Source organism: Drosophila guanche, unplaced genomic scaffold (genome assembly GCF_900245975.1).
Source record: "Drosophila guanche unplaced genomic scaffold, DGUA_6, whole genome shotgun sequence".
In the NCBI taxonomy this organism is placed as follows: domain Eukaryota; kingdom Metazoa; phylum Arthropoda; class Insecta; order Diptera; family Drosophilidae; genus Drosophila; species Drosophila guanche.
The window spans coordinates 5,128,410-5,151,871 of record NW_022995744.1 but is presented as its reverse complement, the minus strand read 5'-3'; the positions used below and the strand labels follow the sequence as shown (position 1 = coordinate 5,151,871).

At 49.3% G+C, this 23,462-nt stretch overlaps 7 protein-coding genes across 12 annotated transcripts; 3 read left to right on the top strand and 4 right to left on the bottom strand.

The window, feature by feature from the left end:
* Nucleotides 1-77: 77 nt before the first annotated feature.
* Nucleotides 78-1,527, top strand: LOC117579122. The gene has a single exon (XM_034264853.1). The coding sequence runs from the start codon at nt 101-103 to the stop codon at nt 1,478-1,480; it is 1,380 nt and encodes a 459-aa protein (XP_034120744.1). The 5' UTR covers nt 78-100; the 3' UTR covers nt 1,481-1,527.
* Nucleotides 1,502-3,057, bottom strand: LOC117579121 (protein-cysteine N-palmitoyltransferase Rasp). Its single transcript, XM_034264852.1, has one exon. The coding sequence runs from the start codon at nt 3,039-3,041 to the stop codon at nt 1,560-1,562; it is 1,482 nt and encodes a 493-aa protein (XP_034120743.1). The 5' UTR covers nt 3,042-3,057; the 3' UTR covers nt 1,502-1,559.
* Nucleotides 3,058-3,123: 66 nt separating this feature from the next.
* LOC117579120 lies at nt 3,124-4,956 on the bottom strand. The gene is made up of 2 exons (XM_034264851.1): nt 4,827-4,956; nt 3,124-4,755 (listed from the first exon to the last, which is right to left on the bottom strand). Exons 1-2 carry the CDS (start codon nt 4,827-4,829, stop codon nt 3,229-3,231), a joined length of 1,530 nt encoding a protein of 509 aa, XP_034120742.1. The 5' UTR covers nt 4,830-4,956; the 3' UTR covers nt 3,124-3,228.
* A 922-nt stretch (nt 4,957-5,878) lies between these two features.
* On the top strand, nt 5,879-6,981 carry LOC117579831 (NADH dehydrogenase [ubiquinone] iron-sulfur protein 3, mitochondrial). The gene is made up of 3 exons (XM_034265924.1): nt 5,879-6,035; nt 6,103-6,177; nt 6,240-6,981. Exons 1-3 carry the CDS (start codon nt 5,972-5,974, stop codon nt 6,899-6,901), a joined length of 801 nt encoding a protein of 266 aa, XP_034121815.1. The 5' UTR covers nt 5,879-5,971; the 3' UTR covers nt 6,902-6,981.
* A 399-nt stretch (nt 6,982-7,380) lies between these two features.
* LOC117579736 (DNA N6-methyl adenine demethylase) lies at nt 7,381-18,125 on the bottom strand. Of its 6 annotated transcripts, none has more exons than XM_034265744.1 (7): nt 18,047-18,125; nt 16,480-17,125; nt 15,725-16,409; nt 15,373-15,638; nt 15,161-15,269; nt 8,925-10,141; nt 8,073-8,860 (listed from the first exon to the last, which is right to left on the bottom strand). In XM_034265744.1, the coding sequence occupies exons 2-7, from the start codon at nt 16,648-16,650 to the stop codon at nt 8,453-8,455; spliced, it is 2,856 nt and encodes a 951-aa protein (XP_034121635.1). In that variant the 5' UTR covers nt 16,651-17,125; nt 18,047-18,125; the 3' UTR covers nt 8,073-8,452. The 6 variants fall into 6 exon arrangements, with proteins under 6 accessions (XP_034121640.1, XP_034121635.1, XP_034121636.1 ...); XM_034265745.1 differs by having other exon boundaries at nt 17,943-18,053; XM_034265746.1 differs by having other exon boundaries at nt 8,453-8,860; nt 15,740-16,409; nt 18,047-18,124.
* Nucleotides 18,126-19,272: 1,147 nt separating this feature from the next.
* LOC117579738 (ubiquitin carboxyl-terminal hydrolase 5) lies at nt 19,273-22,033 on the top strand. The gene is made up of 2 exons (XM_034265750.1): nt 19,273-19,878; nt 19,934-22,033. The coding sequence occupies exons 1-2, from the start codon at nt 19,359-19,361 to the stop codon at nt 21,895-21,897; spliced, it is 2,484 nt and encodes an 827-aa protein (XP_034121641.1). The 5' UTR covers nt 19,273-19,358; the 3' UTR covers nt 21,898-22,033.
* Nucleotides 22,022-23,439, bottom strand: LOC117579740 (alpha-1,3/1,6-mannosyltransferase ALG2). The gene is made up of 2 exons (XM_034265757.1): nt 23,399-23,439; nt 22,022-23,338 (listed from the first exon to the last, which is right to left on the bottom strand). The coding sequence occupies exon 2, from the start codon at nt 23,313-23,315 to the stop codon at nt 22,056-22,058; it is 1,260 nt and encodes a 419-aa protein (XP_034121648.1). The 5' UTR covers nt 23,316-23,338; nt 23,399-23,439; the 3' UTR covers nt 22,022-22,055.
* Nucleotides 23,440-23,462: the final 23 nt, after the last annotated feature.

Below are 23,462 nucleotides of genomic sequence, written 5' to 3'. Positions count from 1 at the left end.
GAAAATGATTTGAGATATACGGTATGTTTACGGTATATTATAAAAATGAGAATCTACATTTTGGTATATTTTTGAGGGACAGATAGTGCAGTTACAATGCATGGAACGGATATGGCAGATTCAGAAAAACTTAAACAAGATGGAATATTATACGCCCCACGTTTCGGAGCTGCTGCCGGAACGCTTATACCGCTGTGAGAAATGTGTTCACCAGGTCTTCAACAACTACAGCCACTACCAACTGCACCTGCGGCAAAGGCACAAAGTGTTCCTTTCCAAGCCAAACATTTCTGTATTCTACTGCCCAGAGAAAAAGTGTAGATACCATGCCTCGGCAGTTGGTCGAGTGGAGGGCAGAAGCTTCTCCAGCCTACGCCTGGTCCGGCAGCACTATCAAAAGAGCCACCTACCCAAAAACTACGAATGTGTGCTGTGTGGCGAAAAGTTTCTGCTCGAACGTGAACTGGAGATGCACAAGTGCTTGGATCACCAGTGTCCCGTCTGCCAGCTTACATATAGCAGCACATCTGCTCTGAGAACCCACATGAGACGCAAGAATCATCTGTTGGACAAGAATGTCGGGAAGGTGGCAATACCTGCACTCAGCTCGAGGAAGAAGTTGCACCAACCAACAGTTCCCCCTCTACCGCCCACGCCAGAGAGCTCCACGGATGGAGCGGAGGCAATCGTTTGGTATTTGCCACCCATGGACGTTCAGTGTGTGGAGCAGATGCCAGAGAAGGCATCGCTGCAAAAGTTGAACATAGAAACTCAAACAGAGTCCGAGGATCTCAAGGAGATACTTGTGCCTCCACTGCGGAACATAGAAACCCAAACGCCAGACGACAACTGGGATCAGGGCACCATCAGCGACATGACTATGGCAGCGGCAACGGTGGTGCAGGAAACACAAACACCGGAGGACAACTGGTATCAGGGCACGATGGACGAAATTTCAACGGAACTGCGGGTGCATGAGCAGACTGCAGCCACAACAGTTGGCCACATCGAGACACAAACGCCGGAGGATAACTGGGATCAGGAGGCGCTGACAATGGTGGGGCAGGAAACGCAAACGCCAGACGATATCTGGGATCAGGAAACGATGATCGAGATGTCACAGATTCAGGCCACTACTTCTGTGGGCCACATAGAAACCCAAACGACAGACGACAACTGGGAGGAACACACGGCGAACACTACAGTCGGTGACGGCTTCACATCCTATTCCGATAGCGAGCCCATGTTCGGCGCGCAGACTTCGGCCAACATGTACACCCAGACGTGTGATGAATTGTTCGAGGAGCTGGGATTGTCGCACATACAAACCCAGACGCATTGGCCGGACGATGGTCTGTACAACACGCAGCATACACAAACCTGCGACGAGATGCTGGACGAGTTGCTGGATAACTATACGTCCACATGCACACAGACGGGATGGCTGGACTGGCAGAACAACGAAGAGAACGACAGATGAGCCAAGACTCAGTTGTTAAATGAATATATCAAAACTTTATTACAAAATATTGTCAGTTTGTTGTTTAGATCTACTGGAATCAATTGGTTTTTGGCTTTGTGTGGGACATTGACTTGGCCAGCAGCAGCTCGGAGCACTGAAAGAAACAATAGCTGCAAAAGCACAGCGCCAAATAGTTTCCAACTCCACTCAAGTAGGCGCCGCGCATCAGAAAGTCGCCAATTTCCTGGCCCCCAATGAAGTAAACATTAGAGAAGGCTGCGGGAATGAAGAGCTGAGTGGCCAGCATCGCATGCAGTCGCTGAGCGCCCACAGGGCCCAAGTATTTAAGGGTCCAGTTCTGGTAGGTCGGCAGGGAGATCAGCGTCTTGTAGAGCTTCTCCGCGGCCAGGCACAGGAAGTTGAGTATGCTCCAGATGAGGACATAGGTGTAGCAGCCATGCCAAACGAAGACAAACGCAAAAGTCAGGGCAGTGGCAGAGAATTTACGCGCTGGCGAGGAGTGTTTGCCGCACAGCTCTGCATAGATGTGCTTGAAGAGGAACTCGTAGAGGCCCTCATCAAAGTACTTCCACATGTCCGAGTAGAAGTGTATGCGTCCAATGCAGCGGGGACGGCTGGGTGCTGGGATACCGTCATGCGCCGCAAAGGCGATGCCCAGTCCGTAGGTGACGACGTAGTAGAGGAAGAAGAACTGTCCAATGAAGTAGCCCGCAGAGTGCTGCCAGAAAACAGAGTCCATCATGGCCACCATACGCACATCCCGCGCCATGTAGTGTATGTAGAAGTAGTGCAGTCCGCACTGCATCAGTAGCCACCAGAAAGCACTGCGTCCCACTGCGAAAATAAATCCCAGAAAATTCTCTTGCTCCCGCCGACGAGCCGCGAATCGCTGGTAACTGATGATCGGTCCGTAGGTGAGGCATGGAAAGTACATGGCGTAGCCCAGGTACTCGATCAAGTCGTAGGTAGACGTAGGCAAATCCTTCTTTGCACCCAATCTGGACAGCGCAAAGCTGCAGCCGCGCAGCAAGCTCCAGGAGAGCGTGACTATCACCATGACATACTCCGTGTAGCCAACGCTGTCAATCCACCAGGTGTTGTTTTTCATCACATTGATCCATAGGATCCAGCCCGCAGAGAGGAGCCACACCAGGCGCTTGGAGCCGATCAGTGACACCAGAAAATAGCTGGCGACCAGCAGAGTCAGCACCGCCAGCGATGTCCAATGGAGATTGAGGCCCAAGGCCAACGCACACACGGCAGCGTATCCATGGCACAGCAGGCGTGGCCACTTCCAGTTGAGCACTCCACTCACAATCGCGTGCAACAAGTAGAAGGGCCAGAAGAGCGCAATAAAGTCCCCAAAGTTCTCCAACTCGTCGTTGCTGTCATCGCGGCGGCGACGTTGCAGGAACGGCAGCAAGCTCCAGCCTTCCGAGAACTGAAACTGAGCCTGTTGAACGATACGATCGCGCAGCTCATAGATTTTATACAGTCCCACAACAATATAAGCTATATAAACGCCGAAATAAACAAATATTTCGCACCGGCTCAACATTGTGTTATCGATAGCTGCTCGGTCTATCGTTCACATTTGCGCGCCAAATTTGAGCAGTAAATTAACAAATTAGGTGTGGAGATCGAGTGGTTTGAACTTTTGTTTAATGTTATGTGAAATAACTTAACTGGTAGTAGCCTAGGTGTACACTCTTAAACGATAGCTAAATACTCTAATATCTTTAGTTCTAGTTCAGAATCTCCTCTTCATAGTCATCCTGTTCCTCCTTCTTGACTTTGCGGTCCGCACCGGACATCTTACGCTGCAGGTGACGCCAGAGCGTGCTCTTGGGTATTTCGAAGAGATTCGCCGCATGGTTCTGCGACATACCCTCGTTGAGGCAGGCATGGACGGCCTTGGCCAGTTTCTCGCGAAGCTCGTCCTTGGGGGTGGTGTCACGGCGGCGGCAGGCGACAAAGTCTGGCAGGCGTCCCTGCGCCGACAGTCGAACTTTGTGTCTATGTAGTGTGGACATGGGTATGCCGAGATCCTGACTGATGTTCTTTAGTGAGTCACCGGTTTTGAGTCTTTCGTACGCCTCCGACAACGATGGCCTCTCGCGGGTGCTTCGCATGTACGCGGGATTGGTGCGCACACGACGCCACAAGACAGTCTTCGAGATATCATAGCGATCGGCAGCCTTCTGCAGGCTGAGACCCTCGATTATGACGGCATCGGCCGCGAGATCCAGGGCATCGTTAATGTCATCCTTGCCCTCGTGCTTGAGGGTCAGAAACTGTGGCTGCTGTCTGGGCGGAGCTCGCTTCATGATCTTTGTTCGATTGGGGCGTCGGCCTCTTGGCTTGGCCACCGCCAGCTTGCGCGGCTTTATATCCAGCATGTCCTCATCCACCAGATCCTCATGCATATCATCGTCTTCCAGATCTCCGCCGCCTGTCATCTCGATCAAGGGATCTGAGGGATATTCCTCCTCGAGTATTTGGTTTTCCGGCTCCTCTTCGGTTGTGTCTGCTTCCGCGTCATCCTCCATCATGTCCACATCGCCGACACTGGCCGCAGTTTCGGAGGTCTCCAGCTTGGACAAGCTGGTCGCCGACTGTGTGATTGTAAATGCTCCCGTGTTCTCGGTTAGAATAAACTGATTGCCGCTCGAGTGGCCGCCCATGTGCTCGATGGAGTACGTGATCTTTGGCGTCTCGTTGTACACATCGAGAAAGTCCAGCGGACGGCTGGTGTGTGCTGCTGGCTGCTCCTCGGCCATGACTGCGGCTGCCACAGCCATCTGTGCCTGTCCCTCCTCCTCTTCGTCAATCAGCTCGGCCTGGGCGATTTGCAGGCCGCTGATTGATTTTGCTGCCTCCACGGCCAAAGCGCCAGCGCCTACGTCCACGTTGGAGGAGGGATTGCACTCGAAGCTAATTGCGGACTTGATGCCCAATAGGTTGATGGCCTCCAGAAACTCGCTGAGCAGCACCGAGGGCAGCCCCGTTTCGCCCATGTAGATGAACGACAACATGCTTTCCAGCAGTTCCCCTCGGATATCGGGCAGCACTATGGTGGCCTCATGGCCCGGTGGGACATCCACCAGGAGATTTCGCATCAGATCGCTGCATGTGCTGAGCACGAATGAATGGGCACGAACACTGAAGCCGTCTTTGGCGGCCAGCACAACCTCGCATGTGTGGACATCGTTGCGCAGGGAACGTTGTAGGTCCATTATTGTGGACGAGTGTCCCATCCATTTCAGGTGATTCTAAACCGTTTAAATTCACAATTAGTTGTTTTCGAAAACATAAACAATGCAGCGTCGAGTGTTCCAATTACCATTATTGTTTGTTTCCTATTTCCAAGTATTCTTAATGTTTCAAAATGTTTTAATTTCAATTCTTGCAATTCCAGAAAACAGAACGAGAAAAGAACGCCATAAAATATACCAACGGACCTACAGTAATATACCGAAATATACTTTTCCACTTTCAAAATACACGGCAAAGATATCGAGGATAAAATAATATAACACCTTGAGTTTGGCCGCGGAAACCTTTAGTTACAAAAAAAATAGTACTTATGTTGCTACTGTATTCTGTATCTGATATGCATCAATATTTTTTCACCTCAATAATATTCTTGCAAAAGTTAGTCGGCAATGGGTTAAGTGTTTTCAGTGCTTTCCAATTCACCACGAAAAAACAGGGAAAGTCACCTAAAAAATGAGGGGGAACAATATACTCTTATGGAAATTTAGATACCTTGTTTTTTTAATTCCCTTAATGTATGGTTAGTTTCATATATTGTATTATGTGCTTATTAATGTAATACCTAAGTTTAAGAGGTAATCAGAAATTAATTCTTTTGTATCTTTTGGAATATGATTACACTTAAAAACTTTACGCTAAATAATGCATAGGAACATGTGGACTAGGAACAAATTCAATAGCGAGAAAATTTTACAAGTTGGAAAAAATGATGTTGTCTAAACTTCTCTTCTGGACTTTTATTTAAAAAGACATTGATGAAATGTTTGTCGTTGACTACATTGATTCACAATTTACGAAAATAGGGAATGAAAAGCAAAGGTATGTGGTTGAAATGTACCAAATGTATACTTACAGTTTAGTTACCATTATAAGAAGGGGACATTTTTGCATGCCTTCTTTGTTGAACCCCTGTTCTTATCAATAAACAATAAGAGAGAGTCTAATAAATAAACCGATCTCTAGAAAATATAAATATCTATCCGATAAAATTGTATATTCATTGCAGAAAGCACTAACTAGCTATTAATATCAAATGGAATATCAAAATATGATTTTGGAGTAATCATTTCCTTGGTATATTTACGGTATATTTTGAAACTGAGCAGGTACTGTTTGGTATATTTCTGAAGTTCAGTCGGTATATTTGTCAATACATTACATAAACTGTCAAAAAGTGCAATTTGTTAACTTAAAAACGAGCAATTCGTGCTAATGGCAGCCATAATTAGGACTCTGGGTTCCAGAGCTGCTGTCGCTGTTCTGGCGACCAAGCATGGTGAGTAGCCACAGCTAAACCACATTCCCAGAACTAATCTAATTGACTTTTGTCCGTTCCCATCAAGTGATGCCCTCTGCTAGCACAGCTGCTCTTCGATTCGCCAGCACAGCGCCCGTTGATGCCAAAAAAGCTGACAAACGTGAGTACACTATGATTTTCCATGGACAAGTTCTCTAAATAAATCCACCCGATGCACTGCAGCCACTGTGCGAAAGCCGGATGCTGCCGCTCGCACCAGTCTGTCGGATTTCGGCCGCTACGTTGCCGAATGCCTGCCCAAGTACGTGCAGAAGGTTCAGCTGACCGCTGGCGATGAGCTGGAGGTTCTTATTGCCCCAGATGGCGTGGTGCCCGTGCTGCAGTTCCTAAAGGATCACCACCAGGCACAGTTCACCAATCTGATCGACATTGCCGGTTTGGATGTTCCTTGCCGCAAACATCGCTTCGAGGTCGTGTACAACCTGCTGTCGCTCCGCTACAACTCCCGTATTCGCGTCAAGACCTACACCGATGAGCTGACACCCCTGGACTCGGCCTGCGAGGTACACAAGGCCGCCAACTGGTATGAGCGTGAGATTTGGGACATGTATGGCGTGTTCTTTGCCAACCATCCCGATTTGCGTCGCATTCTGACCGACTACGGCTTCGAGGGCCATCCCCAGCGCCGCGACTTCCCTCTGTCCGGCTACGTGGAGCTGCGCTACGATGATGAGAAGAAACGCGTCGTCTGCGAGCCCCTGGAGTTGGCGCAAGAGTTCCGCAAGTTTGATTTGTCGGCCCCCTGGGAGCAGTTCCCTAATTTCCGCAATGCTAATCCCCCCGCTGAGGTGGTGCCACCACAGGCTCCGCCAGCCAAAAAGTAAACTGCTCCATGTGGCTCCATGTGTTAAATGGTAATTAGAGGAAGGCTTTAATAAAACGAAATCACTAAAAGTACATGCAATGGAACGTTTTGCGAGTATCTATTTGATCTTGAGGATGGTTCTAAACGAAATGAAAGTGAGTCTTTCTTGCAGGGAAGTTATAGATGAAATATAGTCAATAGTTCGTCTAGAGATGCTGGCCATTTGGTTTTCTTAGCGGTTTTCAGATGGTATTGGCAGAGTATCGTGGAAAAACTAGAGTTCTATCCAATATAAGCGCGTCTTGCGGCAGTGCCCCTCGGTCGGAGGGTAGTAACAGGCTTTGGCTTGGTGTTCTTTGTTGAATTTTCCATCAGAACATTTTAATAGTGCTTCCGTACATATTAAACAAGGCTGTGGGAGGGTAGTGAGCGATCTTGGTCATCCCTTTTGGAAATGAGAGTCGTTGAGGCCATCAAAATTTACGACGCATCGTTGAATTATTGAGAAAAACCAGAAGGGTCACAAATATATTTATTAATTTTCGTATTTTTTATAGTTTACACACACAAAATTAAACAATGTCCCATTGTCAGGGAGGATCCAGGATCGCCTGTAATTTCGATTTTCATACTACACGTACATAAACATATAGATATATAAAACATTTAGTAAAACAGTGTCGTGTCGTCGGGTAGTGGGTGGAAAGGGACATACAAACATATATACTAGTAGACAAACGTGCGCCTGCGCAGCGATGCCCAGGGCATAATCATCCAATATATCTGATGAAGGGCCAAAGGAGTGGGGTGAGACGTACTTAAGTCTAAACTTTAGACCATAGAGACACAGTGGTTGTTGTTTTTGTTGGGGCTAGTACTAGTTGTTGTACTTGTGTTTTGAAAACCTAATCGTTAGTTTCGAGCTTGTAGAAGTCACTGCTCGGCTGACACCACCGCTGACAGCGTTTCCTTTTTCTTTTGTTTTAGTTAATGTATTTTGTTGTTGTATTTGTTTATCCGTTTTTTGTTTGTACAATAACATACATAATAGGTACACATTTAAATATATAGTTTAACAGTTAGCAGATTGTTTAAAAAAGTTAACGCTCGGGCGGGGCCATACAACAATTTCCGTGCAGGCCGCGCCTTGCTACAAAAGTTTTCTTTTATTTATATATATTTTTTTTCCGTTTTACTTACGAGTACACACAACGTCTGTGCATGCGTTTCGCATGGCTCACAAAAACAAATTTCTGGACGCGCTCTCGGGCGCTCTTGGGCAGTCCATGTGCCCCGGAAACCGGACGGCACGCCTCTGTTTTGTTTTTGGGGTGTCGTTGCCGGAGCCGGGCACTGCCACAACAAATTAAAATTTTCGCTGCAGGATGTGTGCCCAGATGTGCCTGTGCGGCCGGAGCAACAAGCATCCTGCTTACAAAGAAAAACAAATTGACCGACGGCCCCCCCTAGATGGTCCGATGCCTGGGTACATCCTATGTGTGTAGCCCAGGAACGGGTGACGGCCGTCGTGCCACAAATACAAATACGCGGGCCAACAATTAGCTGCAGATTATATCGATTCGGTTTTGGTGTAGTGCCTAGCCGCTCCTGCGCCTGAGCCTGTCCCGCTGCCACTGCCACTGCTGGTGCTGCTGGCCGAGACGTAGGGGGAGGCTTTGCCGCTGCCACTGCTGCTGCCGGTGCTGCTGGTGTGGTGCTGATTATCGTGGCCGCTGCTGTTGCTGGCCCCCACGGTGGCGGCTTCGTTGTTGAGCCGCTCGTGGTACTCCTGGAAGCAGGGCACAATGCATAAATTCGTCTGACACTCGGGGCAATGGTATTTCGTTTTGCGTCGCAAAATACGTCCATGCCCATCGATGGTGTTCCAACAGAAGTTACACCCCAAGGCCGGGCCCGGCCGAATGACAGGGCAATGACTAGAACGCGGATTTTCCAGGGTGATGATTTCCCTTTGGGTCTGTCAGAGATAGATGCAAAATTATTGGACAGAGATCTTTGATTGCTTGTTGTAGGAGACCCACCTGCGGTGAAGACACCGAACGCTGCAGTTCCTCGTTCTTGACCCGCAGCGTGGGCAAGTGCTCAAAGGAGCTGCTCATGGCTGTCGCCTGGCCGGGGTGTAGATGGGAGCCCGAGCCCGTGGACGTCACCGACTTGGAATTGCGGAGCTTCGTGCCGCCAGATCCATTGGCAGATCCGTCGCTGCCCTTCGTTGAGCGCTCCACGAGCGAGTGCGAATGGGTGACATTGGGCGAGTGGGAGTGTGGTGAGCGTCGCTCTGGCGGAGCCGTCTCCGTGCTGCTGCCCGCATATGTGGGCGAGAACGAGTGCCGGCTGCTGTTGAGGCCAGCGGCTGTCGGCGAGGTGACCACGGAAACGGCTGCCACCGTCGACGACGTAGCATTGGAGCTGGCATTTGCTGTGGGTGTGGCCGCCGTCTCGCTGGACACCGGACAGGCCACGACACGCGTGGGCACCAGGTACTGCGAGGAGCCGGCCGGTGGCGGCGAGCCCGAAGCGTAGATTGACTCGGGCAGCGAGATATGATGCGGATGGTGCAGCGGTGTTGGCGGCACATAGCCGGCATTGCTGCCGGACAGCGGATGCGAGTATTGGCGGTGCAAGGGAGCGAACGGATTGGTGCTGCCGACCAAGCTGCCGGAGGCCGAGTGCAGTGCGGCCTGACGCGGCAGGAGCGGATCCGAGTGCTGCTTTATGAGATACGGTGTGCTGGACGGCACGCTGAGCAGGTGCGGTGTGGAGGGACCAAGACTAGGTGCCGGCTCAGAGGCATGCCGTTCGATTCGAGTTGGCACCGTCAGCAGGTGATGGTGGTGATGCGGTGGCTGGTGATGATGCTGCTGCTGCTGCTGCTGCTGCTGCTGGTGGTGGTGCAAATGATGGGAGCCCGTTGTCGAATAATCCCTGGCTGTGGCGCTTGTGGCACCAGCAGCATTAAACGGATCAAAGTCGAGGGTTGTGGCAGCCGTATCCGGCGATATCTGATTGGTCGACGAGAGACTGTCGCTGTCACGCTTCACCCGGGGCTGTCGCGTGAGCACACGATTCCGCTTGGTGCCCATCATCACAGGCGAGCTGGCATTGTTTTCCGGATCAGTTTCGCCCAAGCCGCCAATGCTAAATGAGCGCTCAAAGCTGCCGCTGCCACCGCTGCTGCTGCTGGTGGCCACCAATGGCGGATGATGTGGATGATGCACTGCATGCGCCGGACTGGGTTCTGGAAGGGAAAAAGAGCAACAAAGAGGAGTCAATAATCGATCGTTAAGCATGGAGTGAGTGAGTGAGCGAAGAGAGTGAAAATGTATGGCTGGTGGTGGAGTACGTTGTAGTTTTGAAAGTTTTATTCGTTTCTTGCACACACACATCGGGACTACAGTCTAGAGAATGTTTCATGTTTCGTTCCAACTCGATATTCGATTTATTATGTGGTGCATGCCGTCCATACATATTGTATAATACAATTTATTGCACTGTATGCTGGATTTTTAAATTAATTTGTTTTTGTTTTATATATATATTTAACACACAGATAACTAGACTAGGCGTAGTTATTGGTACTTTTTGTATAGCAATTGTATAGGAAACAGAGTTAGTTATGTACTATATTTTGGTTTTCTTTGTTGTTCATCTTTTGTTTATTGTTTCTGCTATTTTCATTCGTTTTTTTTTTTTTTTGTATTTCTTTGTGTCTGTCCTGTAGTGTGTGTGTCTGTGGTGTGTGTAATAAAAGTCCATTATCAAAGTTTACTTTACTCGTATGACTTCTAACAAATCACGCCTTAGTGCTAAGTCCTTAATGCCTTGACACAATATATAAAAAAGATCTCTTCTATTTAGTTACAATATGTATATGAGTCGTATTAAAAACCATACTATTCCATAGTCTAGAATCTAGTTGTAGTTGAATCGTATTTCTGTTTCTGTTGGCATACTATTTGCCCTTAGCTGCAGTCTCCATTTAGGATTTTCTTGGGTGGTTACGAGTTTATTTGTTGAAGTTTTTGCTTTGTTGCTTGTCTATTGCGAGTCCTGCATATGGTCAACCGATCTGTTCTTGTGGTCTATATGTACATACACACATACACTACTGACTACACACTCTACCTATGTACAAACGGGGGAAATCCCTTCCCTCCCACTAAGGATATGTGGCTTAGAGTCTTGTGTGAAAATAAATCCCCAATGCCCATGGGGAGCTCAGCTCTTCCCCTCCAGCGACACATTCGACGAGAACGAGTAGAAGTTTAAATAAAAAATTGTTGGTTACATTCACAAATATAAATATATATACATATATATTGAGTGGTGTGGTTGTGGTACATATTAAGTATATCATACATATCCGATTCTCTTACATTGCTCATCTCTCTACCGATCCACCATCTGTGGATTTATTTTGTTTGCTTACAACTATTGTACGGTCCCCTCGATCGAAGAGAGGTCCTTCTCTCTGTGGAACGGGACCGACTGACGCTTGCGTGTTGATTCTTGTTCTCCTTTCAACTGTACACAAAACGTTATAATATGTAGATCTAAGATGCTATATCGTTATATATATACACATTTTATATAAAAGTTAATGAATATAGGAGTAGGTACCCATATAATGATATTTGCTACTGTAACACAAGTGCACAAGTTCAATTTCGATCAATCAATTGAAAAAAAAACTCATCTCTGATGCGCCACAGAAAGAGCCAACCATGCCACGATGTACCTCATCCATGCGTGTGTCTAAGGGAATTTCGAATGCAAAATGAGTCTCAAACAAAAATTTAAAAAAATATAAAGATAAATGAATTTTTCCTCAAATATTCAATAGATTTAACGACACTCAGCAGGAAGTGTATTTCGCGTTTGCTCGGCACTACTGCGCACAGCACCCAATCCCTTTCAGTTTTGGTGTTTTAACTCATTTGATGGATGTTTTGGGGGGATTTTACGACTAATAAAATTGTATAATTTATGTACAGTTATAATATAACTTTTGTTTTTTCTATATATATAATAGAACTATATAGATCTGTACTACCGATTACTTTCTTCCTTAGTTAACAATCGTAAAAATGTACGGGGGGGAAGAGGAGGTGTGTAAAACTTTAAGCTTAAGGAATTACTTTCTATGACAATTATTACAAGTGCGGCCGTCGTTGTCTTCCATCTCCGATTCCGCTTCCGCCTCTGCTCTGCATTCGTTTCAGGTCAGCTTCTTCAGTGGATTCCAACGCCGGACATTATGTGATATTGCCACTCTGCCGTTTAAGCGGTCTGCTCTATATATATATACACTAGAGGGATTTTGCTGCCATTTCTCTAATACCTGTATTGTATCGATTTAAGGGAGGGGGGAGTCGCCCTTATGCCCTTTTTATTAATTTTATGGTTTATCCATGTATTGCAGGCCGGTGTTTACCAGTGGCCCAAGCGTACTGCTCACCGAGGCCACTGGTGGGCCCGCCACTGTTACGAAATTGTTGATCAGAAAGCTGTGGGCCATGCCCATGGCCGAAACGGAGACGGGCACTGGAACGGGCATTGGCATTGCTGATATGCTCATTGTTTCGGGCTCGTTGGCGGCCATGGCAGCGGCTGCTTGCAGCAGAGAGGCTGGCCCTGCCCCTCCTGACGCTGCTGCTGCCGCTGCGGCGGCCTCCATATGACTCGAAATCGTATTCTATATTGAGTTAAAGTTAATACTCTGTAGATTCATTGCAGTGGTCGGATTGACGTTGATGGTGCCCGCACCCGTTCCAGCTGTTCCCGCCCCAGCGCCTGTGGCGTCAATGTACCGCTGCCGCGACATGGTGTGCACATTTCCCGGCGAGTCCATGTACCGCGCATCGAAGAGGCTCATCACTCCGATGGCCGGATGGGAGTTGCCGCCGCTGGGCAAGGTGCCCGCACTGCTGCCTATGCTGGCATGGTGTGGAGTGCACATCAGGGATGGTGTCGGGGTTTCCGCCTGCGGTGGTATCTGCATATTGAGCGTCTCATTCGTTGTGTCATCGCCCGGATTCGTTGACGGTGTTGGCGAGGGCGAGAGGTTCGGCTCCTGCTTGACCACTCGCGCCTTGATGCTCGGCCGCGACACCGGATAGCCACGCTTCTTGTACTCCAGCCACAGCGTTCGATTGTTCACGCCGTACAGTCGGGCCGCCTTGCAGAAGCCAATGCCTCCCGTGCGCACCGCCTCCAGAGCTCTTATGAAGTTCTCATCGCCTTGTGGATTCACCGAACGCTTACGCTTCACCACCTGGCTGGCCGCTCCACTGCTGTTGCCGCCGGCACCGCCGCTGCCTGCGCCTCCACTGGCACCTCCTGCGCCTGCTGCAGTCACGCCCGAATGCACCGGCGATTGGGTGGGAGTGGGTCCCTGACTGTAGACAGACTGGACCATGTTGGACTCGTTGGGCGAGGTGGGGGAGAGGTTCTGGGCCGCCGTCGCATATCCGCTGACTAGGTTGTTGACGGTTATGATCTGGGAGGAGTACGCCTGGCCGGAGGCTGCTGCCGCCGCCTGCTCCTGCTGCTGTTGTTGCTGCTGCTGCTGGTAGTGCAATTGCTGCAGATGCTGCTGCTGCTGGGTGGCCTGCTGCTGTGCCTCGTGCTGTTGCTGCTGACGCTGCTCGTTGGTGCCGCCACCGCCTACGTTGCCGCCGCCGGCGCTACTATTCGCACTGCTCTGATTGCCGGCACCGCCGCCGCCTCCGCCACTGCTGCCATTCCCAATCAAGTTGGACTGGCAGGCGGGCAGGGAAAAGCGCGGATAGTTTGAATCGACAACTGTCCATTGCAGACCTGGGAAGGGGAGAGAGAGACAGCGTATGAAAGATTTGTTTTGTCTGGGGGGATTCTTTGGGTTTCGATTTGTTCTGCTCTGTGGGGGCTACAAGGGGGGGACCTTTCGAATTGAAATTGAGAACACGCCTGCATAATCTCTACTAACTCTGGTCATGACAGTACAGGCTCTGCTCTTTATCTAGATCTGAGTTTGAGTCTGAGTTAGGAGGAGGGGCATTGGGGTATGGGGCAGTGTATTTCCCAAAAAATCAAAATCAAAATGGAAAGAATAAACCATTCAAAAAATTAAATCAAAATCGGTAAAATATCGATAGGTTTTAGATAGATTTCTAATCGGTTTTTGTTTGTTTTCTTTTTGTTTTGTTTGTTTTTGGACTCTGTGGCTAGCTCTCTCCCATTCCCAAGTTCAGGCAGGATTCAGTTTTGCTTTGGAACACACAATCAACAACAATACACACACAATAATTATTGTTTAAAACATGGCAAAATGTTCGGCAAATGCGGCTCACACGCACGTTCACGGCTACATTTACAGATACGCATGCGTCGGAATATCGTTGCACTTTCACTTAGTCGGTAAGCATGAATCATAATCAGTAATCGAATCGAATCAGAGATCAGATAGTCGTATTCTAATTCTCAAATAAAGTATGTAAAGTATTTTCAGCCTTAGCTCTAGCATTATTTCTCCGAGCGCAGAGCTGTGCTGTGTACTGAAAATGGTTTTGTTTGAAATGGTCGATGGGTGTGAGATATGAGCATGAGAAACGTCAAATGGGTGGAGAGAGCGAGAAACTGAACGATCCTACCAAGCCACACCCAATTGTCCCCCATTTGAAAAGGGCCAACCCACCATGAATATTGTTCTGTCCCTTATCTGATGTTTAAACTCAACAACAATTTCTCATAGCATTTTCCAACGATCTTTTATACATATGTTGACAAGTGCCAACACTGATGTAATAAGAGCAATATTCAACAATTGCAGATGGGAATAAATTCAAATTTATGGGGTTTGTTGATTCCCCGTGCTTAGAACATCTTCCACGATTGATTATCTGTTCCAAACGGATCTGTTGCGCGATTCTAGCTTCAGGTTATTGTCTACCGTATTTATTTTCAGTTCCAAAGAGAGTAATTCTTTCAGATCACTGTCCCACCGTTCTATAAATGCATTTTGAATAGTCCCATGTCCATAAGAAACTATGATTCTAGCCATGTGTATGTGTGTTTTTGTGTCGAAAGTAGGAAATAATGATGGTAAGCAAAAGAAACTAACTAAAATCCATGAAAAGTTGCCTTTTCCCTGCTGCACAAAAAGCCCTGCTGGATGAACATGAGCTGCTGCCATGAGGGTATGATGGAGAAGTTTGTGGACGGAGCGCGCTTGGCACAGAGTGTGTGCGTGTGCAGATTCTTCAGTAAGTGAACTTACCCGAGTGCGAGGACTGAGAGTTTGGCGCATCGTGCTCGGATGGTGTGGTGGCGCCGGAAATGTCCAGGGGCATCGTTTGGTTCACTCCGCCGATATCCACTTCGGGCTTCTGCATTGTCCACAGCAGCAAAAAAGAGAAAATAAACAAAAATGAGTAAGATTGCAAGAGGGTGAAGGATGTGGAAAGGGGGCAACGTGACCAATTTCATTACAATTTGCATATGTAAGTGTCCGTGTCCGTCATCCAGATCCGAGTCCTGCGGCTGCTGCTCCAGCTCGGTGCTCGCCGACTCCTTCAGCAGCTTGGCAGCGTGCAGCGAATGCCCAGCCAGACTGCCCAATGCAGCCGCCGTATTGGCCGCTCCGCCAAATGACATTTGGCTCATCTGGGCGAGACTGAGGCCCGCATTACCAGCGGCACTGCCCGCGTCCAAAGAACTGCTGTGCTGCTCTTCCGCGTTGTTGCGTTCGCCAGAGCCTACAGCATACAAGAGGGAAGGAAACGGTTAGTCTCTCCCATCCAACTCCAATATCAATACAGAAACTCTTTCGACGATGCATTACCCAACTCGCACTCACCGTTATTCGAGGATTTACGCAGCCTCTTGCGCCGCGTGGCTGGGGAGGTGCCAGCGCTCAGCGGCGAGGGGGTTCGTCTCATTTGATGATGATGCGTCTGCGGCGCTTGGGTTTGTGCGCCCTGCTGTTGCTGCTGCTGCTGATGCTGGTGGTGATGATGATGGTGTTGCTGGGCCTGCTGCTGCTGCTGCTGCGCCTGCTGCTGTTGTTGCTGCGCCTGCTGCTGCTGGAGCTGGTGCTGCTGCTGCTGGTGGTGATGATGCTGCTGCTGTTGCTGGGCCTGCTGTTGTTGCTGTTGCTGCTGCTGGAACTGCTGCGCCTCGCTGCTGCTCCAGAGCGAGTCGCCCACACTGCTGCCACTGGCAGCACCCAGGCTGCCCGCTGAGGCACCGCCTGCTCCCGCCACACCACCACCAGCGCCACCTACCAGCTCAGTGCCGTCGCTCGAAGACTTGCTGTCCGATTTGGTGAGATTTGCCGGATCCGTGGGCATTTCGGCCAGGCCCTTGATCTTGAGCATCTCCGCCGTCTTGAGTATGTGCGGCAGCTGCTCCTGCGACACGTTCACCTCCCCGTAATACATAAAGTCAACCATCGTCTTGAGATCATCATATTGAACGTCTTTCAGTATAACGATCGGATGCTGGCACGGGTTCGTCGTGAAAAGGGCCTAAATTAATAAGGAAATTAAATCAGAGTTTAGTTAATCTTTCAGGGCAGTATCTCAGTCGCTTAGTCACCTGAAAGTACGAGCTGCACGCAGAGAGTACTATTTTGTGGGCCTGCAGCTGACGGCCCTCGGCGGCCAGCGTGACATCCACCAGGGTGCCATTGTGCAGCAGCGAGGAGCACACCGATATGAAGTTCGGCTGGTGATTGTTCCACCGCAAGCAGAACTGCTGCACAGACATGTTAAGAGCTTTGCAATCTCCAATCTCCGATCTACCGCACCGCCGTATGCCTGCGTCACTGCGCGGCAAACAACAGTGAAGAGGAGAGGGGGAGCGCTGCCCGCGGCCGATGGCCACAAGAGTCTCCGGCCACTTTCTGTCTGCTTCCTATCTGTTTTGGCTTGTCGTTCGTATGGGCGCAAACAGCAACAATTCACACTGATAACACTTTTTTTATCGCCGTGAGTTGCCGCTCTTTATTGATTTTTACTTTTTTGTATTGTCTTTTCGGGTTTTCTGCTTCTGTTGCTGCTGCCGCCGCTTGTGTTGTTGTTTTCGTCGTTTCCTTTTTTAATTAAAATTTATGTACAATATTGTTTTCGGGGCGCCCTATGTGTACATGAGTGTGTGTGAGTTTGTGTGTGTGTATCGTGTGCTGGCGCTCGGGGTCGGGGTGGTGGGTTTTTTGTAGCTTCTATGCACGCATCGTACATCACTAAAATGAAACAAGAGCAAAATGCCACCAAAATAAATTATCTGCACTGCAATGTTCCAATCTTTTTACACAATTTCTGAAATTTTCATCAACTTTGTTGTGTTTTCTCTCCCTCGTCTCTCTGCGTTTCTGTGTATCACAGCAGCGCCGCGATGCTCCGCTCGCACGCTCGTATGTAATTATACGTCGCGAAAACGAAGGAAAAACCAACCCATTCCCATTCCCATCACCAGTCCCAGTACCAGTGTGTACTTGTTGTTGTTGCTTTCGACTGACTCTTCATCCGAAAAGTTTTATTTTTGATAAAAACCGAGAAACGTAACGAAACCGAATAGCCTTTGGGCTCTGTTGCTGTGGCGCAGACCTTGAATTTTCTTTGATTCTTATGACGTAATTAGCGCGTTCGCTCCTCCTGGCCTGGCCCCCTTCACCTAATCATCACACCCACACAACGACAGCGACAACGACGGCCCGACGTACTAATCGCTGCCTCCGCTTCGGTTAGACATCGTATCGATATTTTCAGAGGCATTTATTTATGTGGTTGGTGTGGCGCGTTATTTTAGGTATACAATTTATACACAAACCACACCAATGACTGCCACATGTTTTCCCCACTTTCGATGTCCAAGTACTGTGTCGCTTTTTATTCGAGTTTTCTATGCTGTGAGGGGGGTTTGTGGTAGGTTTTTTGTGTTATTTTGCAGAAAAGAAAACAGAGACGGCGAGGTAGAAAGTCCAAAAACAAAATGGCGCGCGCCTTTACGAAAATAATGCGCGTGCAAATCGATCTTAAAACGTTGAAGCACTGTTTAACCTTATTGATTTCGGTTCACCATTAATTGTTGTATTTGCGTGTACACTTTTTACATAGTTTTACTTTATATTTGTTTACGAAAAATTAACTTGAAAAATTCTTACGTTTTCCTTCTTTATTCCTCTATTCAGTGTGACCGCGGATTCATCGACAAAATATACCGCCAGACCCCTAGAAATATACCGAAATATTCCATCTCATTTTCAAAGTATACCAAGGAAATAAAGTACCTAGACCACTTAACCCCAATCTATTTCATCAGTGAATGCCTTGTTTTAAACCACGGAATCAACTGCTTGTTAATAATATCCCAGTAGATCCATTTTACTTTATAAATTATACAATTGTCATTTATTATTCAAATTATAAGCGGTCGACAATGGGCTAACGTTCTTGTCTGTTGATCGGCAATCATATTGCTTGATTTTGATATTCCGTTTCATATTTATGGCTAGGTAGAACTTTTAGCACTTAATATATAATTTAATATGCTAGATTAATCATTTTTCTACGAGATTCATTAATATTAAACGCTCTTCTTTTATTAAAAGCTTTTAAAATTGTTTTAAACAGAAGATGTAAGTGTAGCGACTAAAAATACCGATTCGAAGAGAGCAAAATAGAGAGCCAATAACCGATTCGACTGAATAATCTCTGGAGCTGAGCGCCAAAGTATAATTACATGAACCGGGTGACAAAGATAGGATAGCAGTATAGTGAAATAAATTTAGGAAAGTTTTCGTGTGATGTTGGCGATTCGAGAGAGCGAAACCATGAAATGGAAGCTTATACTGTGATGGAACTGGTTCAGTTTTCTTGCACTGGTTCCACAGGTGACTCGCGAATTTTGTTGTTGCACTTTCTGCAGTGATGTGAGTATTGAAGAAAACATCGATAGGTACGCCCGGCATTTTATCGACCAAGAACTTTTGCATTTTGAAGCTAAATCCTAAACATATGCAATTAAAACATTGTATTTAAATCGCTTCTGACCAATAAAATGAAATCCTGCTACTTTGAGCTTCTCCCAGGTTTAAACCACTATTTCTTGATGGAACAATCAATAGGCATGGAATAATCTGAATTTGGAAACATTCCACCAAAAGGAAGTCATGAAAATCTGCCAATCTTTTGGAGAATCAAATGATGATTCGAGTAAAATTACCTTTTTACAGCTGACAGTCTTTACCGTCTGGTAATATTAAACAGAAGATCAAAGTCTATGAAAATGATCTAAGATTTACGATATATTTACAGTATATTTTAAAAATGAAAGTTAATATTTCGGGATTTTCCGAGGGTCTGTCGATATATTTTATCGATAGTTCCGCGGTCACACTGGCAGCGGCAGCTGCAAAAATTCTCAATAAATCATACAATTATTTAGTGAATAAAGAAAGAATTCCAGATCGAATCATGGAGGAACTTCGTAAGCATTTATCAAAGGTCAATGTGCTGTGCGCCTCAGGCGCCAGTACCCCACCAGTATACAAAGACGAGTGCGTCTATTCATACGACAACCCAGAGACACCCACCGGCCTGTACGTATGCCTGCAGAGTTTCCTCGGGTTTGGGGAGGCGTATGTGCGCGAATATGCCATCAAGACTGGCAACACTGTCTTCCTGCACATCAAGCGTGAGAAGACGCTGAAAGAAGGCGAGAGCGCAGAGCAGGAGGAGAAGGAGGCCGCTGCCGAAGCACCGCCAGAGAGCAAGATCACACGCCTGGCGATCGGCGTGGAGGGCGGCTACAATGAGACTGACTTGGCCAAAAAGTATGAGATTAAGGATACCTACAGCATTGTGGTGGCTCCCCAGCTGGACAAGAAGCTGCCCTATCCCGATCCAGAGCTGCCCATGCGCGTAACTCAGGCAGTCGAGGCCATTCTTGCCGCAGATTCGGCCATTGCCAAGCTGGAGAAGGCCACACTGATGGGTGAGTGTGTGGACTAGCTTCCTGCTAGACACTTTCCTGATATTCTTATTCGTAGGAACATGGGACGGCGAGGTGCGCCAGGCATCGAAGCACGCAGAAAATCTTCAGCAGCTGAAGAACGGCAAGAGGATTCCTCCGTCCGGCTGGCAGTGTGAGAAATGTGATTTGACCAGCAATCTGTGGCTGAATCTAACCGATGGATCCATACTCTGCGGCCGCAAGTTCTTCGATGGCAGCGGCGGCAACGATCACGCCGTGGAGCACTACCGCGTGACCAACTATCCGCTGGCCGTCAAGCTGGGCACCATCACCGCCGACGGCAAGTCCGATGTGTTCTCCTATCCGGAGGATGATATGGTCACCGATCCTCACCTCGAGAAGCATCTCTCCCACTTTGGCATCAACATGGCGGCCATGAAGAAGAGCGAGAAGTCGATGGTCGAGCTGGAGCTGGAGATTAATCAGCGCATCGGCGAATGGTCGGCACTCACGGAGAGCGATAGTGAGCTGCAGCCGCTGGCCGGGCCGGGCTACACGGGCATGCGGAATCTGGGCAACAGTTGCTACATCAACAGCGTGATGCAGGTGCTCTTTGTCATTCCCGACTTCCAGCAGCGGTTCGTCGGCACCGGCGCAGAGCGCTACTTCAAGGAGTTCCCCAGCGATCCGGCCAACGACTTTAACATTCAAATGGCCAAGCTGGGCAATGGCCTGCAGTCGGGCAAGTACAGCAGCATTGTGGAGAACACACTGGACACGGAGAACAATTCGGGCATATCGCCGGCCATGTTCAAGAATATTGTGGGCAAGAATCACCCAGAGTTCAGCACCAAGCAGCAGCAGGATGCCAACGACTTCTATTTGCATTTGCTCACGCTGCTCGATCGCAATTCGCGCAACCAATCGAATCCGGCGGATGCTCTCAAGTTCCTGCTGGAGGATCGTGTCGAGTGCCTCGCCAGTCGCAAGGTCAAGTACAAGACGCGCGAGGAGTACAGCTTCCGGCTGCCCATACCCCTAGAGAAGGCCACCAATCTGGACAAGGTGAGGGAGTACCAGGAGCGGGAGCAGGCAGCACGCGAGACCGGACAGCGGCTCATCGATCGCGACATTGTTCGTCACAAGGTGCCGCTGCAGGCCTGCCTGGAGCGTTTCTTTGGCTCCGAGCTCATCGAGCAGTTCTTCTCGACGGCCATCAATGGCAAAACGAACGCCGAGAAGACCACGCGCATGGCCACCATGCCCGACTTCCTCATGATCCATTTGGGCAAATTCACGCTCGGCGACGATTGGGTGCCCAAGAAGCTGGACGTCTCCGTGGACATGCCCGACGAGCTGGATCTGAGCGCCTGGAAGTCGAACGGCGGTGGCTTGCAGCCTGGCGAGGAGCCACTGCCCGAGCCGGCCGCCGAGCAGCCCAAGTTCACGTTCGACGAGGCAGTCATGTCGGAGCTGCTCACCATGGGCTTCCCCAATGAGGCCTGCAAGCGGGCCTGTTTCCACACCAAGAACAGCGGCCTGGAGGCCGCCTCCAACTGGCTAATGGAGCACATTGCCGACGAGGATATCTCGGCTCCGTTTGTGGTGCCCAACAATCGCATCGGAGACTGCGCCGCTGAGCAGTTTGTGGCCAATCCGGAGAGCCTGGCCATGCTCATGAGCATGGGATTCGATGAGCGTCAGGCGGTGGCCGCCCTCAAGGCCACCGATGGGAATGTGGAGCGTGCCACAGACTGGATCTTCTCGCATGCCGACAGCATTCCCATGGACGAGACACCGCCAGCCTCTGCTCCAGCTGCCGCATCGACTTCTGCTGCGGCCAACTACCGCGACGGCGGTGGCAAGTACAAGCTTGTGGCATTTATCTCCCACATGGGCACCTCCGCCCAGGTGGGCCACTACGTCTGCCACATTCGGAAGCAGGGCGAGTGGGTGATCTACAACGACACGAAGGTGGCCAAGTCACAGAATCCGCCCAAGGATCTCGGCTACTTGTATCTCTACATGCGCGATGAGTAGTGAGTCCGGGGAGAGTGCGAGATCTCAACCCAAACCCCGCTCCTTGCCCTCCCTCCCACTACTAACTAAAACTACTATGTGACCGCATCCCCCAACCCAAAATAAAGAATAAATCTACATTAAATACTGGCAAGGATTGCTGCAGTTTGTGTGGAATTTTATTCAAGTTTCTTCTGTGCCGGCACCAAGTCCTGGACAATGCCATTCAAGCGATCCGCAAATGCCGCAAATGAGAACTTTTGCTGCACTCTCTTGTGTCCCTGTTCGCCCATCTTCAGGCGCAGCGGTTCGTCACGAAACAACTGGCACATGGCACCGCCAAAGCTCTTGGCCTGCTTCTCGCACAGAAAGCCCGTGGAGCTGTGCACCACGGTCTCTGTGGGGCCACCGCTGTTAAGGGCCACCACTGGCTTGGAGAAGTACATGCCCTCCAGGGGCACAATGCCAAAGTGCTCGTTCTCCGGGGTGTAGAGCAGACAGTGGGCGGCATGGAGCAGGCTACACTTCTCCTCGTCCGTGGGTGATCGCAGCAGGATGACGTGCTCCTGCAGATCCAGCTCCGTGGTCAGTTGTTCCAGCTCCGCATAGTGCTCGACATTCTCGTGGCAGCGCGTATCGTAGCCGCCGGCAATGATCAGGCGACAGCGCTTGAAGTCAGCCGCTGAGAGCGTGTCTCCCAGCAAGCGCAGCGACTGCAGGGCCAGGGCGTGGTTTTTCTTCCGTTCGTAGCGATTGATGTCCAGATAGACGAAGGCGTTGCGCTGCACTCGCGGATGCACGGTCTCATCCAAGACGGTGGAGCGTTGCTGCAGCTTCTGCTCCATTTGGTCAAAGTACTGCGTGTGTATGGAGGGATAGAGAACGTCGGGCACGGTTCTCAGCCGCCGGAATGTGTCCTGGAATACGCGCAGCGTGAACTTGGAATTGAGCAGCACCTTGTCCGCCAGCCCCACGGTGTGCTCCTCCAGCCAGTTGATGGGTGCACGATAGACGCGTTTCAGCAGACCCTCCCTGGCGCTGAGCAGCTGGTCGGGAAAGTGGCAGTAGAAGATCACTCGCGGCCGGTGGCGAGCCAGACGCAAAACAGGAACACAAACTGATATTAGATCGCAGAACACCACGTCCACCTGCTCGCGCTGGGGCATAAAGAAGCTGGCATAGATGGCGGCATACAGCATGCGGAAGTATGCGCAGAAGGCATAGAAACGTCCAAAGATCTTTCGTGGCAGCCAGTCGCCGACCACTTGCACGGGGAAGCTGCCATCGGCGGTCTCCTTGAAGCAATGGGTGCTGTCATGGTGGTTGGTCAGGAAGCTGACCTGGTGACCGCGCTCCTTCAGCGCCAGGGCAGCGTCCACAACCAGGCGCTCGGCCCCGCCAATCCCCAGATCGGGATGAAGAAACAAAATTCGAACCATTTGGCAGAAAAGAACAAAGAAACCTGCAAGAGAGGATTTTCCAATTAAAGTTCGGGTTTCATCGGCTAGATTGACTGACGTACGCTTTGTGTCAGAATATTTGCATTTCTTTAGCAATTTGTTAACTTTTGTTTGAAATAATTATTT

What these genes read in the sequence shown, in the direction of transcription:
- LOC117579122 (XM_034264853.1), top strand. Translation starts at nt 101, where the DNA reads ATGGAACGGATATGGCAGATTCAGAAAAACTTAAACAAGATGGAATAT.
- LOC117579121 (XM_034264852.1), bottom strand. Translation starts at nt 3,041, where the DNA reads ATGTTGAGCCGGTGCGAAATATTTGTTTATTTCGGCGTTTATATAGCT.
- LOC117579831 (XM_034265924.1), top strand. Translation starts at nt 5,972, where the DNA reads ATGGCAGCCATAATTAGGACTCTGGGTTCCAGAGCTGCTGTCGCTGTT. An exon ending in TGTTCTGGCGACCAAGCATG is followed by an intron (nt 6,036 to 6,102) that starts GTGAGTAGCCAC and finishes GTTCCCATCAAG; the next exon opens with TGATGCCCTCTGCTAGCACA. An exon ending in TGCCAAAAAAGCTGACAAAC is followed by an intron (nt 6,178 to 6,239) that starts GTGAGTACACTA and finishes GATGCACTGCAG; the next exon opens with CCACTGTGCGAAAGCCGGAT.
- LOC117579736 (XM_034265744.1), bottom strand. Translation starts at nt 16,650, where the DNA reads ATGTCTGTGCAGCAGTTCTGCTTGCGGTGGAACAATCACCAGCCGAAC. An exon ending in GACACTTACATATGCAAATT is followed by an intron (nt 15,270 to 15,372) that starts GTAATGAAATTG and finishes TGGACAATGCAG; the next exon opens with AAGCCCGAAGTGGATATCGG. An exon ending in CTCTCAGTCCTCGCACTCGG is followed by an intron (nt 10,142 to 15,160) that starts GTAAGTTCACTT and finishes TTTCCCTTCCAG; the next exon opens with AACCCAGTCCGGCGCATGCA.
- LOC117579738 (XM_034265750.1), top strand. Translation starts at nt 19,359, where the DNA reads ATGGAGGAACTTCGTAAGCATTTATCAAAGGTCAATGTGCTGTGCGCC. An exon ending in GGAGAAGGCCACACTGATGG is followed by an intron (nt 19,879 to 19,933) that starts GTGAGTGTGTGG and finishes TCTTATTCGTAG; the next exon opens with GAACATGGGACGGCGAGGTG.
- LOC117579740 (XM_034265757.1), bottom strand. Translation starts at nt 23,315, where the DNA reads ATGGTTCGAATTTTGTTTCTTCATCCCGATCTGGGGATTGGCGGGGCC.